Source organism: Urocitellus parryii, chromosome 10, assembly GCF_045843805.1.
Source record: "Urocitellus parryii isolate mUroPar1 chromosome 10, mUroPar1.hap1, whole genome shotgun sequence".
In the NCBI taxonomy this organism is placed as follows: Eukaryota; Metazoa; Chordata; class Mammalia; order Rodentia; family Sciuridae; genus Urocitellus; species Urocitellus parryii.
The window spans coordinates 16,953,335-16,968,366 of NC_135540.1; the positions used below are offsets into that span (position 1 = coordinate 16,953,335).

At 40.6% G+C, this 15,032-nt stretch overlaps 1 protein-coding gene across 1 annotated transcript in view; it reads right to left on the reverse strand.

Moving 5' to 3' along the window:
• The window catches only part of Rnf150 (ring finger protein 150), a 222,701-nt gene that overhangs the window by 77,838 nt on the left and 129,831 nt on the right, over window positions 1-15,032 (reverse strand). Inside the window, exon 2 of the mRNA XM_026386172.2 lies at window positions 11,358-11,608. Coding sequence (XP_026241957.1) covers window positions 11,358-11,608 — 251 coding nt within the window. The remainder of the gene's footprint in view (window positions 1-11,357; window positions 11,609-15,032) is intronic.

Consider the following 15,032-nt stretch of genomic DNA (forward strand, 5'->3'; position numbering starts at 1 on the left):
AGGTTATTGGTTTCTGGACAATGGTGAAGATAAAATGCTTTATGGAAAACAAAAGCAGAACCACACATTAGCAGAAAAAGTCCTCCATAAGTACCCGTGAGGACGAAAAACCATGACAAACCGCAGTTCAACTTCAGACACATAAATTAGTGATCTTCCAAATGCTTAAGAAACTAAAAAGGAAGACAGTTTCCTCTTCATCTGCTCTGTTAGAAATTCAATGAAGGTTATTTAAAAAAAAAAATCAGGAACCAAAATACAGTTCTGGGACTCTGAAAATGATACCCCAGTGCCCTGCGCAGTACCTGGGACTAAAGGAAACTGGAGGCCTCGGGAGCAGCCTCAGGGCAAAGTCTCCTTCTGCCCTCTTGCCCTCCAATTTCTAGAAGTGAGTGGAAGAAAACAGTTTTCTATCTCCAAGGTGAGTCGTAGAAGCTAGAGCCCTCTCCTGAAGGAAGCCATGAAACCTGGGGTGGGGGGAGGTGCCCCTCTCAGTTTCCCTTGAGGGCTCTCATTCCAGAGTGTCCTGTCCCCTACCTGGGAGGAAGGAGTGTGCCCAGAAGATCCACAGAGGATCTGAACACTCCCACTGACCGCCCCACTGTGCATTCTGGCCTTTTGTCCAGTCGTCTTTCTCCGTGGCTGCTCATTCTTCCTTGTAGGGAGGAATAAAAATAAACCATGTCCCTTGGGTCTTGGGTCACCAGTTTCCAAGATTCCCACATCCCATTAAACTTTTCATTCATGAAACTGGTGACGCTCCTATCAGTGTCACATGGGCCCTATGATGGGGGAGGGGATTCACCGCACCTTTCCACCCATAGGACGGCATCAAAACTGAGCTCACCCTCCCCCTTCTCAGATGATGGGATAACTGGGTGTCGTATTCGCCCCAACAACTGTATTTTATGCTTATGTTAACCACCATCATCACCATCATGAAGGGGAAAAACAACTAAATGTTTTTATATTCTAGGTGAAGGGAGGCCACTATCAAAAAAAAACCAAAAACAAAACAGGTCCTGGTCATCTGGGAGTTCATGTGGTCATGTGACACAGACCTTTTCCTCATGGCTCTCCTACATAACAACAATCCTCCAGGACTGGCTAAGGTGACAGAAGTCTCATCAGTTCCCATGACATAGAACTAGATGATCAATGGCTATGATGGTCTCACAGAACGATGGCTTGGAGCTGTCAAGTGTGCTCCCAATGTGAGGTTAAGCCTCTTCTGTGTGAGCTGTAGCAGAGGAGAGGGCTCACTAAATGCTTCCTGGAGTCAGCATGTGTCCTTACCCCTGAGGGCTTGGTATGTTCTTCTGGAGCATTCTCAGGGATAATTTTAGTTTTTATTCTTTAGGAGATAGATGCTCCTCTGCCTCAAATCTCCCTTGGTGGCTGACACTTGGCATATTCCTTTTCTTTCTCTTTTCCTGTGAAGTTCAAATTTGTTTTAAATTCCATCACTTCTTTTATTCCAAGGTAACTTCACCAATATGAGCAAAAGGGACCACAGGGACGTGAGCCATGCAAAGGTGTCCCCCCGGGAGAGAGAAATCCTCCAAGAAAATTTTGCTCCATATCATTACCAGGCCTCACATAAAACAAAACAAACCAAAACAGGTCTGGTTTCCTTGGATCACCTTCAAAGGCAATATTGTCTAGGAAAATCAAAAAAGAGCCCCACTTAGTTGAGCTAATATGCCTGAATTTGAAATAGCTACCATGTTTGGGAGTTGTGTGATTTTCATGGCACAGACTAAGTCCTTGTGTCTGAGATGATAGTGAGACAATATTCTAGATCATGGTAAGAAGAGAGGCTTAGCTGGGCACAGTGGTGCACTCCAGTAATCCCAGTAGCTTGTAGGCTGAGGCAGGAATCACGAGTTCAAAGCTGGCCTCAGCAACTTAGTGAGGCCCTAAGCAACTTAGTGAGATCCTGATTGTAAATAAAATATAAAAAAGGGCTGGGGATGAGGTTCAGTGGTTAAGCACCCCTGGGTTCGATCCCTGGCATGAAAAACAGAAGATAGGCTTTTATGGCCACGGAGGAACACTGCTTGCTGGCTTCACTTTGCCATTCTGTAGGGTTTTCATAAGCAGGACAGGAAAGAGTGAAGGGCAGGAGGAATAAGACATCTGGGGAAAGAGATGCGCATGCCTCATCAACTTCCTGGAGGCAGCAGGGATTGTAGTGCACTCTGGTGTTCAGGATCAGGGAATCTGCTGAGAATCCGGCCTCCCCGCTTTCTTCAGTCAGCTTTTGCATCACTGTGACCAAAACACCCAACGATAACTTAGAGGAGGAAAAGTTTACTAGGGGCTTATGGTTTCAGTGGTCTCAGTCCACGGATGGCCAACTCCATTGCTCCGTGTCCAAGGTGAGGCGGCGCATCATAAGGGAAGATCTCAGAGGAGAGGAAAGGAAAAGGAGCCATAGGGAACACGCACCCTTTCACACTCTTGCACTCATACAGGAGATTTTTGTGGGACACCTCACACTCACACTATAACATACCTCCAAATTCAAGAACAGGTCACTAGATGTAGGTCATTAGGTGGGTAGAAGGGACACGAACCCCTGGCATCCTCCAAGAAGCCTCCTCATGGCTACATCTTCTCTGTGCCCCAATGCTATTGAGGTGGCTTGGTCTGATAGAAGTCACTTTGACTGGTTATGTGTCCTTGTTAAAACTAATTTATCAAAGTCATTGTCCCTTTAAGTTCCAAATCTATATCCTGAGACTTCAGTGAGCATTCTCAACAAGAGCAGAATTACAAGTGGGTGACTTTTGCCTCTCGATTCTGTTTCCCATCCTCAGCCACATGGAAAACGTGGGTTCTCAGGGCTCACCTGAGGGCATTCCAGGTTATTCAGTGTAGAAGCCCACACTGGTGCATCAGTGGGATAGTTCCTTAAACCACTCACAAGGGACATCCAGATGATATGTAAGGAGCAAAAAAGAGATCTGTCATGGTATTTAAGTCACCAGGACATGTGTTAAATGGCTAGTAAAATGTTTTCTTCTTTTGGAGGGTTCCAGGGATTGAACTCAGGGGCACCCGACCACCGAGCCACATCCCCAGCCCTATTTTTTGGCATTTTATTTAGAGACAGGGTCTCACTGAGTTGCTTATTGCCTCACTTTTGCTGAAGGTGGCTTTAAACTCGCAATCCTCCTGCCTCAGTCTCCTTAGCTGCTGGGATAATAAGCATGTGCCACCGTACCTGGCCAGTAAAATGTTTTCTATAATCATTATGGAGGATTTCTTTAGCTTAAAAGTAGAAGGAACCAACTTCTCTTCTCATATAATCCTGGAGGCTGTATTCATGCCCTGCTCCTTTGACAGGTGAAAGTGTGACCCAATGGGTCTCATCCCTCAGCACATTCCCCAGCCTTCCTCTCCTGACCTGCCTTGCTTTGCTCTGTCCTGCTTGGCTCCTGTTCCCACCCTCAAGTGTCAGACGAGTTCCTAACTACACAGGGCTCTGCTCACTTACTAGATCCCATTGGCCTCTTGCCCCATGACCTTGTCCTATGCAAGACTTTGATTCTACTTTACACCAAAACCACAGTTAGATGCAAACCTTCACACTTTGAAGCGTTCTTAACTCCTGGAATCCCAAACTTTATAATATTCCAGACTCTCCTTTACTGCCTGGGGTGTCACCTTTTTATGTCTGATTACGAAACAGAGTACTGTGGGCTTGGACAGAGATGAGATTTCACTGGGCTGGAACATGACATTAGGAACTGGTTCTGAAAGGCCCTATGTGTGTTCAAAAGAGACCTGCATGGTCGGCCACATGAGACGCTTCCACAAGCTCTCAGCTTGTGCAGCAGTGGGGAATAGGAGCCATCCAGCTCCTGGGGCTCTGTGCAGAGGGCCTGGAACAGTTGTACCCCAGGTCCTCTGACAGAGCAAGCACCCCAAAGGAGGCTGGACTCAAGAGAAGAGAATGGGCTGAACAAGCATTGGGAGCACAGAGGATGCTTCAGGGTAGGTACGCTGAACAGGGAGCCATGGATCTGATGGAGGCAGGCTGTGCCAGGTCTCTGCAAATCAGCCTCCTCCCTCAGTGAGCCTCTGTGCCCTCAGAAGGTAGGTGTGAAGCCAGAAGGTTTCAGGTAGGAAGCATTTGGATAGTGGTAAGAACTAGGGAGAAAATAAAATGAATATGTAGAATTCTATGATCCAGGGAAATAGACTGGGGAGGAGGTAAGGCCGTATTTGAGTATCTCAGCTTCTGGCCTCAGACCTCTTCTCCTGGGATACACCCCTTCCAGGTGCGCTCCACCTGCCTGATAATTTGAAGGGCATCTATTGACAGATGACTCCCATGTTCCCATCTCTGGCTCTGTCTTCTCTCCTGCCTGTATATTGAAAACCTCTCTGGCAGGGTTGGTGATGGGGCTCAGTGGTAGCTCACTTTCCTAGTATGTGTGAGGCCCTGGGTTCTATCCCAGCTCTGCAAAATGAAAAAGAAAAACCTACCGCGAATCCCTGCTTCAACAACCAGTAGGCTTCTAAATTTAACACTGTCAAACTCAGTTTCTTGGCTCTCCGACCCTCTGGATCTTAATTTCTTTTGTCTTTTCCCTTCCAGTCAATGCCCCAAGAGTTGACCTAATTGCATCCTTGATTCCTCTCCCTCACTCAAACATATGGTAACCATATGACTTATCATCTGAACGGGGACAACTGTGTGATATGATGCTATAGAAACCAAAATCTATTATCTTGGTCTTTATCCAAAATCTTGGCTAGAGCTACTCAAACCCTTGTCATTTTCTAAGAAGTGGGAGTGATAAGGTGCAAGGACAGCCTTTTGTTATTCATAACAAGCCACTTGTTAATGACACCTGGCTTTATGTCATTGAGGAGGTTTTTAAAATTTTTTTATTTATATATGGCAGCGGAATGCACTACAATTCTTATTATACATACAGAACATATCTCTGGTGGTACACAAAGAATATTCACACATTGAGGAAGTTTTAGGAAAGTCTCTAAGGATGGAGGCAGATTGCCTGGGGGAGCCAACCAGTGATAAGAGGGTTGGAATTTTCAGATTTGCTACCACTTCCACCCCAAGTGCAGATAGTGGTTGCTGCCAGTATCATACAAGCTTTGGGAGGGCAGAGTCCTGGTCTATGTAACAAGTCTTGAAAATAACTTTGTGCAGGTGCACGTGTATACACATAGACACGTGCTCTGAGGGAGCAGAGGGACTGAAGGTTGATTACACGGCCATTGATTTCATCCATCCTGCATGGGTAATGAAACTCCATACAAATCCCCAAATGACAGGGTTTAGAGAGCTCCAGGTGGCTGCACATGTAGAATGGTCCCGCCCAGAACATGTGTGGCAGCTCTGTGCCCTTCCCCTGGATCATGCCCTGTGCGTCTTTCCTGCTCTAACAAATAACCAAGCCTGAAGGGGGAGCCCTGAGAACCTCCCATAGAAAGCCTCTCTGCCAGAAGCAAGGGGCACGACTGGATATGCCCAGGGTCTGAAATGGCACAGCCTTGAGGAACACATTTCTTAACCTGTGGGTTTGCTGCTCTCTTAGGCAGATCCTGTCAGAATGGAGTTAGACTCTAGGACACTCAGGTGGTGTCCTGTGGGGAACACCCATACACGTGGTGACAGGAGTCTTCCGAGTTGAGAGTATGGGGGAGAAAACAGGGGATCTCCCTCCTACTACAGAGGCTGGGACAGCAGGCATAAACTAGGATGTGTCTTTTATATTCTACATTTAACCCATAGGATTTAAAAATATTGCCTTAATCTGACTCCTTAACTTTTCCACCTCCCTCCCTCTAGTCCATCCTCTGTGTCCTCTCCTTCCAAGTTGTCTCCCATCCATTTTCATGGGCATTGCTTATTGATGCCACTATGATACTTTGTGAAGGCAGAGTCCCTGTCTACGTAATAAATGTGGAAAGTAACTTTGTGCACACACACACACACACACACACACACACACACACACTCTCTCTCTTCTGGAAGCGAGCAAGGGAAGTGTTAGGAGTCGCTGTTTCTGGGGAGGGCTGGAGGACAGGAAGTTGCTCAAGGGAGTTTGGGGTAGAAAGAAGACTTACTCTCAAACATGTACCTCTTGTTGACCTATTATTTTTCCACTGTGTACATATATTATTATTGCTAATTAAAAAGAGGTACTGTGTGGATAATTACTTTCCAAGAAAGTCAAATTCTTTCTATGTGGTGTATTTATCTAGCTTCGCTTGTTCCATAACCCTAGAGGAGAGATGGAAAAAATATACCTCATTTTGCTTCAAATGGTGTCAACTGAGATCCAAAGCCCATACCTAGACCTAACTGCAAGTGAGTTATGTAAGAAATGAGCTATTTGCCTTTTAGGAGGAAATGCCATTCTCCAAGAATTCTTTTGTCCATTGAAAATGACTTCATTAACAACCCTCTGATAATGTCAGACAGTTTTCTCTCCAACCTTACATCAAGCCTATGGGGCTGGCTTATCGCTCTCACTTTGCACGGGATGGGGATGTAGCTCTGCAAGGTCACATCGCCAGGAATCAGCAGAGCAAAGATTTGAACCCAGATCCTTTTGATTCCAAAGCCATCATCTTTCACTGTTGCCCTGAATTGGATTTAACGTGACAGAGTTGCTTTAGGCAACATCACAGCAGCCAAAGGTCCTATGGACATGCCAAGATCTTGCTGTGAACTTTCAGAAAAATCTCACTTCCTGGGGAATGTGACCGAGAGGGTCTTCTCTAGGTCCAGTGTGGCATGAAAAGGTGCATGATCATGTCCTTTAATTGTCACCCACACAAACTGAGGCAGACTCAGAGGTGCTCAAAGTTCACCTTCTCTTCCCAAATGGCTGGATACTTTGCCAATGTAAAATTAACGCCTTTTATATTCTATTTCAGGCTGTGGTCCTACAGAAACTGAGAGTCACTTTTTCTAAAGGTCAATAATGGTTTAATAAAAATAAGTGATTTAAGTTTAACCTGATTCTTTATATAGCTACAGCTTGCACACTGCAAGTTTCTGTTGAATAGAGCAGAACATTGCCTATCAAAAGAGAAACATTTTTTTTTCCTAAGGGAAACTATTTGTTCTTACTCCATTCACCAAAGGACTGAAGTATATGACCATTGTTAACTTTTAACATGATCCCAATTCCCTGAGTGACCCTCATGCTATCATCCTGCAATTCGAGGAAAGTTAATGCAATAGGAACAGAGTTACAACTTAAACCCTGCGAACTAAACCATATCACTTCCATACTGTCATCTTCCAGTTTTTTTTTTAATATACATCACAGAATATGTATATGTCTAAAAAGATACATAAGCACTATCTACCTGTACAAAATGAAATGACTGAAATAATCATTCAACTAGTTCAACCTTAAAATGCCATCCTTGTCTCAACTACCTAATTATCTATAGGTTCAAAAATAAAGAAATGCCACTTCTATTTATCATTGTCTGATGCACTTGCTGACTATCATTTTCATAAGTGATATATGTTCCCTCATATGAAATTCCAGAGGAAACAAATGCATTATTCCTGAGTGTATTTTCATCACCTTATGTCTAACTAGTATTGTGCTTATTTGTGGCCTTGGAGTACTTAATAAAAGGGGAAATATTGAGTTGTATGGTATGGAGTCATCAAGGATTGTCATGATGATAATAATGGGCATAATTCATGGGAATTTTAATTAATCAAATGTTCAATGTTTCTTATTTGTTCTTTTTAGATAGACATGATGGTAGAGTATATTTTGATATATTACATATCCATGGAGTATATCTTATTTTAATTAGATCCCATTCTTGTTATACATGATGTGGAGATCCACTGAATGTTCTGTGTTTCTTAAAATAACATAAAATAACTCATTTAATCCTCATAAGAGAAAGGTAACCATAGAGAAAGGTATAGTATATTATCACTTAGTGTCGAAAAAAATTAAATAATTTTCTCACTTTTGGTAAATGATAGAACTTCACTATCACATGGCAACAAAAGTCATATTTTTGAAGATTATTTAATGATGGTGAAAATGTTCACCATATAATAAAAAGAACATAAAATATATGTGTGTGTTTGTCTCATGCATACAGAGGTACACATAAAATGATAAATTACTGAATAAATCCATAAGATAATAACTGACAATTCAGTTGTGGGAATGGATGATTTGCTTTTTCTTTTGGTGATTTTTGAATGGTTGACAAAGTTTGTTACATTGAGTCTGCATCATTTCGAGAATAAGAAAAAAAGCAAGAACAATTTAAAACTAATTATTCCAGAAGCCACAGAAAAGTCAAACAGACCAATAGCTATAAAAGAAATAGAAAAGGCAAAAGAACTATCCCTCTAAACCAAACAATTCAGACCTTATTAACTTATGATTTCTACGCTGATTAGAATCAGCCACTTCCAGTGCTGTTCCAAATGCCTTAAAGCACTGCTGCCCAGTAGGACCTTCTTCAAAGATGGAAATGGAATATATATGCACAGCCATGTGGTAGCCACGGATATTGTGCCAGAGTGCTAAACTATATTTTATTACAATTAATTTAAATTTAAACAGCCACACCTGGCGAATGGCTGCCGTGCTGGACGTCATAACTCGAGATTACAGAAAGTGGAGGGCGGCTTACCAATTGTTCTTATAAAACTTAGAATAACCATCACCTAAACATGACAAAAACGTAAACCATCGACAAATTTCACATATGAGTTCCAAGGTAAGAACTAAATAATATTCTAAGTAAAATACTGATAAATGTAACCTAGGACAGATTAGAGGAATGGTAGGTACTGGAAATTCAGGATGATTCAGAACTGGGAAATTCATTCATAGAATCCAGTCCTTTAAATAAGGAAAAAGAGAAAACTTAGACCACTGCTATTAAAAAGGCATTTGTTAGAACTAAACACCCACTCTTTATTAAAAATTCATATTCAGATAATACTGTAGAAACTTCTGACATTAATATATATTTTATAACATAATATAAAATATATACCTTAACCTAGAAGACTACATAGGGAATTGATAAAATGAAAATGGTAGAACCAATTCCATTAAATTGAGATATTCCCATAAATATTACATGAAGAGCCATATTTTCATTATATTATTTTTGGCTATTCTGGTGTTTATTATAAAGTCAATGAAATAAGATAAAAAATAGTACATTTAAAATTTGAAAGAACTAAATTATCACTAACTGTAGGTGTTATTAATATAATTTTGAGAAATTAATATAAATAATCACAAGTATGGCAATGTAGTTACTCAGACCATGAGCTCTGAAGTCCTGCCATAGTTCTATTAGTGACAAGCTTTGTGACCTTGAGAAAGTTACCTACCCTCCCTGTGCTGTTTCTTCCTTTATGAGAATAATAAAATCCCCTACTATAAAGTTATTAAGGACTTTTAAATATACAAATTAAGTGAGAGCTCTTAGCATATGCCTGTATACAATCAATACTATGTATTATTATAATTATTATTAAGGTGGTGAGACTGATGCTATTTAATAGTGTGCCAAACATACAAAAATATGAAAAAAATTAAATTCATAAAAGAAACATAATCAGTGTCTAAGAATAAATATAAAAAAGAATGTTCAAGATTAATATGCATTTCAAAGTGCTTCTGGGACAAAAAGAAGAGTTGAATAAAGGAAAAAATATAAATTATACTTGGATACAAAGATTCAACATCATATAGTCATAAATTTCTTCTAAACTGCCTTATGAATTAAAAGACTGATATTCAGTCCAAATTTCTATAAAGAAAAATAAAAAAATGCAGAGAGGGCAATAAGGAAGTTAGCACAAACAGCCATGAGCCATCATCCTAGAGCACTCAGATCAATCTGCTCCAGACAGATGACAGTGGACTAGTCCTGAGAGCACAGAGACAGCTCAAAGGGGTGTTCAATGTAAGCCAGATGGGGCTACTGCATATGAAGGGAAGATCAGTTATCACCAAACACCAGTTATAAAATGGTAGCCCTCCTGAGATAATGTTCCTCCTCAACTTCATTCTTTACACTGAAAAAAATTCTCTAAATATTTAACCTTACAGGGAAATTTAAAAAATAGTATAGGATAATATAAGAGAATGAAGTCTTGGCCTGTAGAAGACCTGATTATGAACAAGTTGGGAGCTACATAAAAAAAATTATTAGTTGTGTAAAAACCCCAAGATGCTGCATGGAGAAAACACCATCCATAAATCCAAGATAATGACAAGCTGGGGGAAAACTGATCATCATATCATAAAAGGTTAATTTCCTAAAAGATTTTATACACGTTTATTAAAAAAACGGAAATGAAAAGGATTCAAATAATATAAACAGATGCTTCACAGAAATAACTTCATTTATCCTATTGTACTTAAAAAATGTTCAATGTTTAATAAGAAAAATGTGAAGACAGTCCCCCCCCCCCCCAGTGCTGTTACTAAACACGAGGCCTTTGGCATGACAGGCAAAGTGCTGTCCAGCTCAGCTAACCTTTCTCTCCCCCAAAATGTGGTGAAATTTTTAATTTATCAGATGGCACGCAATAAAAATCTGTAAAATATTTTTTTGGGGGGTGATGAGATGGGAAAATAATTTGTATATATTGTTGGTTAAAGTACAAATTGGTATATTTTTTAGCTACTTGTCAATATTTATCATAGTTTTGAAAGTACATGTATTATTGGTATTATTGGTCTAATCACTAAACTTTTAGGATTTACTTTATAAATGCACTTACAAATGTGGTTAGCATCACATAAAATATGGTAAGAGAAAAAATGTCTATTAATAGGACCTGGTTAAATAAATGTGAAAAATGCAGACTTTGAAAACTATGTAGTCATCAGAAATGAGAAGGCAGCATGGTCTGTCAATACAAATTCACCTCTGAGATAATCTCCAAGATGAAATGAGAAAGAAGGGTACAGAGTTAAATGTATTATAATTTTTTTTAAAAAAAATACATAAGCCTATGTGTTATTTGCCTATTAACATTTCACTGTTCATGACCTCATTCACCATTTATTCTCTGACCAGTTAAATTATTATCAAAAAATGAGCAACAGGATGTGAGACAATTATCTCTATTTTACATAACAATACCAGAAAAACATCAAAATATGTCTTTTTGAAAAATATCTGAAAACGATATACAGTATGTTTACGCTGAGTGCAGGTATAACATGTAATTTTGTTTTTGTCTTGGTACTTTTCTGTGATCTTTCAAAGTTTAATACAGTAATGTCGATTGCTTTTGCAAGAATTTGTGAAAGTTATTATTATTTTAAAAAATGTAGGCTACTCACCTGGTTCCTGTCCCTGGCATTTGCATATCGAAACCTCTGGATATAATAAAAGACCAGCCACGCGAGGGAAATGATCATCAGGACAATGAAGGAGATGGAGACGAACACCACCGAAGTGCGGCTCACATATTTCTGCAAGTTCCGGGTCCCAATGGTGATGTACATGGTCACGGTGACGTTCCTTTCCAGCAGGCTCACGATCTCCTTCCCCTTTGGCTCAGGAATCATAATGGCCACGATGTCTTCCACACCTGGGGCAGGAGCGGGAAGAAAGCAGCAGGTGGGGTGAGGTGGAAACGTCTGGATGAAGTACCATGCAGGGACACTGCTTTTTGAGTGTTCTTGGCTGGCTGGGAACACCTAACAGCTGGAAACTGAGTCATATTCTCTTTCTTCAGCTACCTAGAGAGAGACGCGGCTGTCTTGCACAAGAAAAAAGAACTTAAGTAGAAATCATGATTTGGTACCAGTGAGGCCATAATCGGGCCATCTTTTCCACTCTGAGATGTCAACCCTGGGTCTGGTACAGGTGGACCCTTTCCATCCAGCCTGGTTTACAGTTACGTGATGCACTCTCCAGATCTCCTGAGGAGGGCAAAGGGCACTTTACACCCCATGGCAAAGGGTGACCTGTCCAGTGTTATGCCACCATCCTGAGTGCTCTGTTCCTTTCCCCTGCACAGACCCTGGGATTACCCACGCACAGATCTCCGTGCACCGTTTCCAGGGACTGTAGGTGCCGCTCAGTGGTAGAGCGCTTGCCTAGCATGCACAAGATAAGATCCTGAGTTCCATCCAAAGCACCAACCCAACGCAACCCCAAACAACAATAAACAACAACACCTAAACCATAACAAAACAACAAAATAAAAGTTCCCAAAGCAATTTTCTTCCTTTGTGAGTACCTGCTCAACCCCAATCCAAAGTTTCTTAAAGACCTCTGATATGATTTGCCAACATAAAACATTGGCTCAGAGCGATTTTCTGCTTATTTTAACCTAATTCACTGGACACAGCTGCGCAACCTCATCCCAAGCAAAGAAAAAACAGTCTAGGATTTTTTTAAAACATTTTTATCCAATACACCTACAACACTGCTCCTATTATTTGGACAATTTGAAGTAACCGAGTCTGAGCTATGTGGGTCATTGTCCCCATGCTTCATGACAGTGCAAGGGGCAGCTCTTTGGCGAGGAGTTCTGGGATCTCTATGTGGGAGGGTGGATTTAAGCAGGAAATGACAACAGATTCAAAGGACCCAACCCAACCTGTCATTGTGGCAGATAATATATAGAAAAGAATGTCAGTTTTACCAGATAGGTTCCCAAGAGTCACCCTAATTTAAATCCACCAGAAAGATGTAAGGTGATCTCGCACACAAACTCCACTCCATTTGGGGCAATCCATTACTTGAGGCGACTACAAATTAAAGGGAACTAATATGCAATTAGAATGCTGCAAATTCAGGACAAAATTAAACCCTACTAAAAGCTGGCCTGTGCACAAGCTGAGGTCAGCCAGGCAGATGGAACCAGACCATGTTGGCTCAGGGTGTTGCAAGCCTCTTAGAAGCCACTGAGGCCTTTCATTGTATCTGGTTCTTTATGCAGGTTTTCAAACCTACATTCCACGATGATGTTTCACTCAGGCTGAACAAACATTCTAAAAGCAAAGTACCTTAGAACCACTGATTTGTGATTATGAAATACTTCATATATCATTACCCCCCCAAAAAAAAAACGCACACAAAGGTATCTTGCATGCTACATCAATTACATATCTAAAAAATTCCTACGACCTTTACATTGGTACAATTGCAAAATCATAAAGCCACAGAGTGTTTGGGTTTGGACATTGTTTCCGAGAATGACTCAAACTCACAGCTTGAATTCCAACTTTGCAGAATTTACTGAGGATTCTGCGGCTCCTTCTGCTTTAGTGTTTACTTTGGCTAATGGCTGCGTGTGGTCTGGGGTTTGGTGAGGGATTAAGGCTACTGGCAGGTTTTGTCTTTACAGAAACATGATCTTCTTTGTGTCTTGCACTAATCTGGCTTGGTTCACCCTGGTGCTGCCTTTATTTTAGAGACATTTAAGCAACAGTAGGATCATAATTTTTCATTGATTTCCTTATTTATATTCTTTAGGCATGTTTATTTAAGGCTCTCTAGAATTCAATTATTTTTTTGAGGATGGGTGTTTGGGGATTAATTATGGTACAAAAAAGTTTTATATTTTTCAATAGTTAAATTTCATAAATAGATTGCTTAGTGGCTTCCAGTTTTGATATTCTACTTAGAAAATTTGTCTCCAATTTGCTGGTAAATGGATGGAACTGGAGATTATCAAGCTAAGTGAAATAAGCTAATCCCCCCCAAACCAAAGGCTGACTGTTCTCTCTGATATGCAGATGCTAGCACACAGTAATGGGGGGGGGGAATAGAAGTTCATTGGATTAGATAAAGGGGAGTGAAGGGAAGGGAGGAGGGATGAAATAGGAAAGACAGCAGAATGAATCAGACATAACTTTCCTATGTTCACACGACCAGTGAAAATCCACATCGTGTACAACCACAAGAAGGGAAAGTTATACTCCATGTATGTGTGATATGTCCAAATACACTATACTGTCATGTACATCTAAAAAGAACAAATTAAAAAAAAAGTTTGCCTCCACCCAAGATTCTATTCAAATATTTATCTAATATAGCAACACGCTGTTTACTGAATTCTCATGCACAGGTGGAAAACAGGAGCATGGGGATGTGATTTCTTTCCACCCTAATTCTTCTAATTCGGGCATATTTTACACTTGGGCTTTTTCCTGTGAGGCTGACCTGCTGAACCTGCACCAGGCCTTCAGTTTTACAGCTTTCAACCCATTTCCTCTCCGGTGGCCCACACACTCCTCACCACTTCCCCTGCTCCCACTCTAGAATTTTCCCATTTGTACTTACACTTCAGAGACCACAGAGTCTAACAGTTAAGAATTGGTTTCTGGAACTGGATGGTATATTTGAAACCCCAGTTCAGCACTTTAAAAACTGGCAATCAACTTCTGGATCTCCACAAAGCTTTCAATTACTTATGATCCGTTCTCAGAGATCCGAGAAAACATTTTCTCTTGCGGTAGAGGAAAGTATAATGAACTATTTAAAGCATCTGTTTTAAACTCAAGTGCTTAGTGACATCTCTAGGGTTCTCTGTACCAATGTTGTGTATTTTCTAGCCACTGGGAAAGACAAACTGCAGATGACAGCAGGGCACGTCTGTTCATCTGGACTTCAACCTTATTCATTTTTAACATTCATAATTAATTCCCAAGCCTGATGGGGGTAAAAATAGATGTGATTCTGGGGTAGTGTTCTTTAGACTGTGTACTGTGCATGGTAAAAGTTATTATTGAAATAAATGTGAATTTTATTAATAGTTTAGGAATTTAGGGCTCCAAAAGAAAGAAAGGAAGAAAGAGAGAAAGAAAATCAGTACATGTTAAGTAGCTTTGGATGAGCTACCATTCTGACTGATGCATAAATTTCAGGGTAAAAATCTACTCCAGGAACTAATTTTTCCAAATGAGACACGTTCATTGATGTGAGCACTCAATTTCCTGATCTTTGCTTCATTTTAGAATATGTAGCTACAGAGTCAGGGAGAATTCAGCAGAATGTTCCAG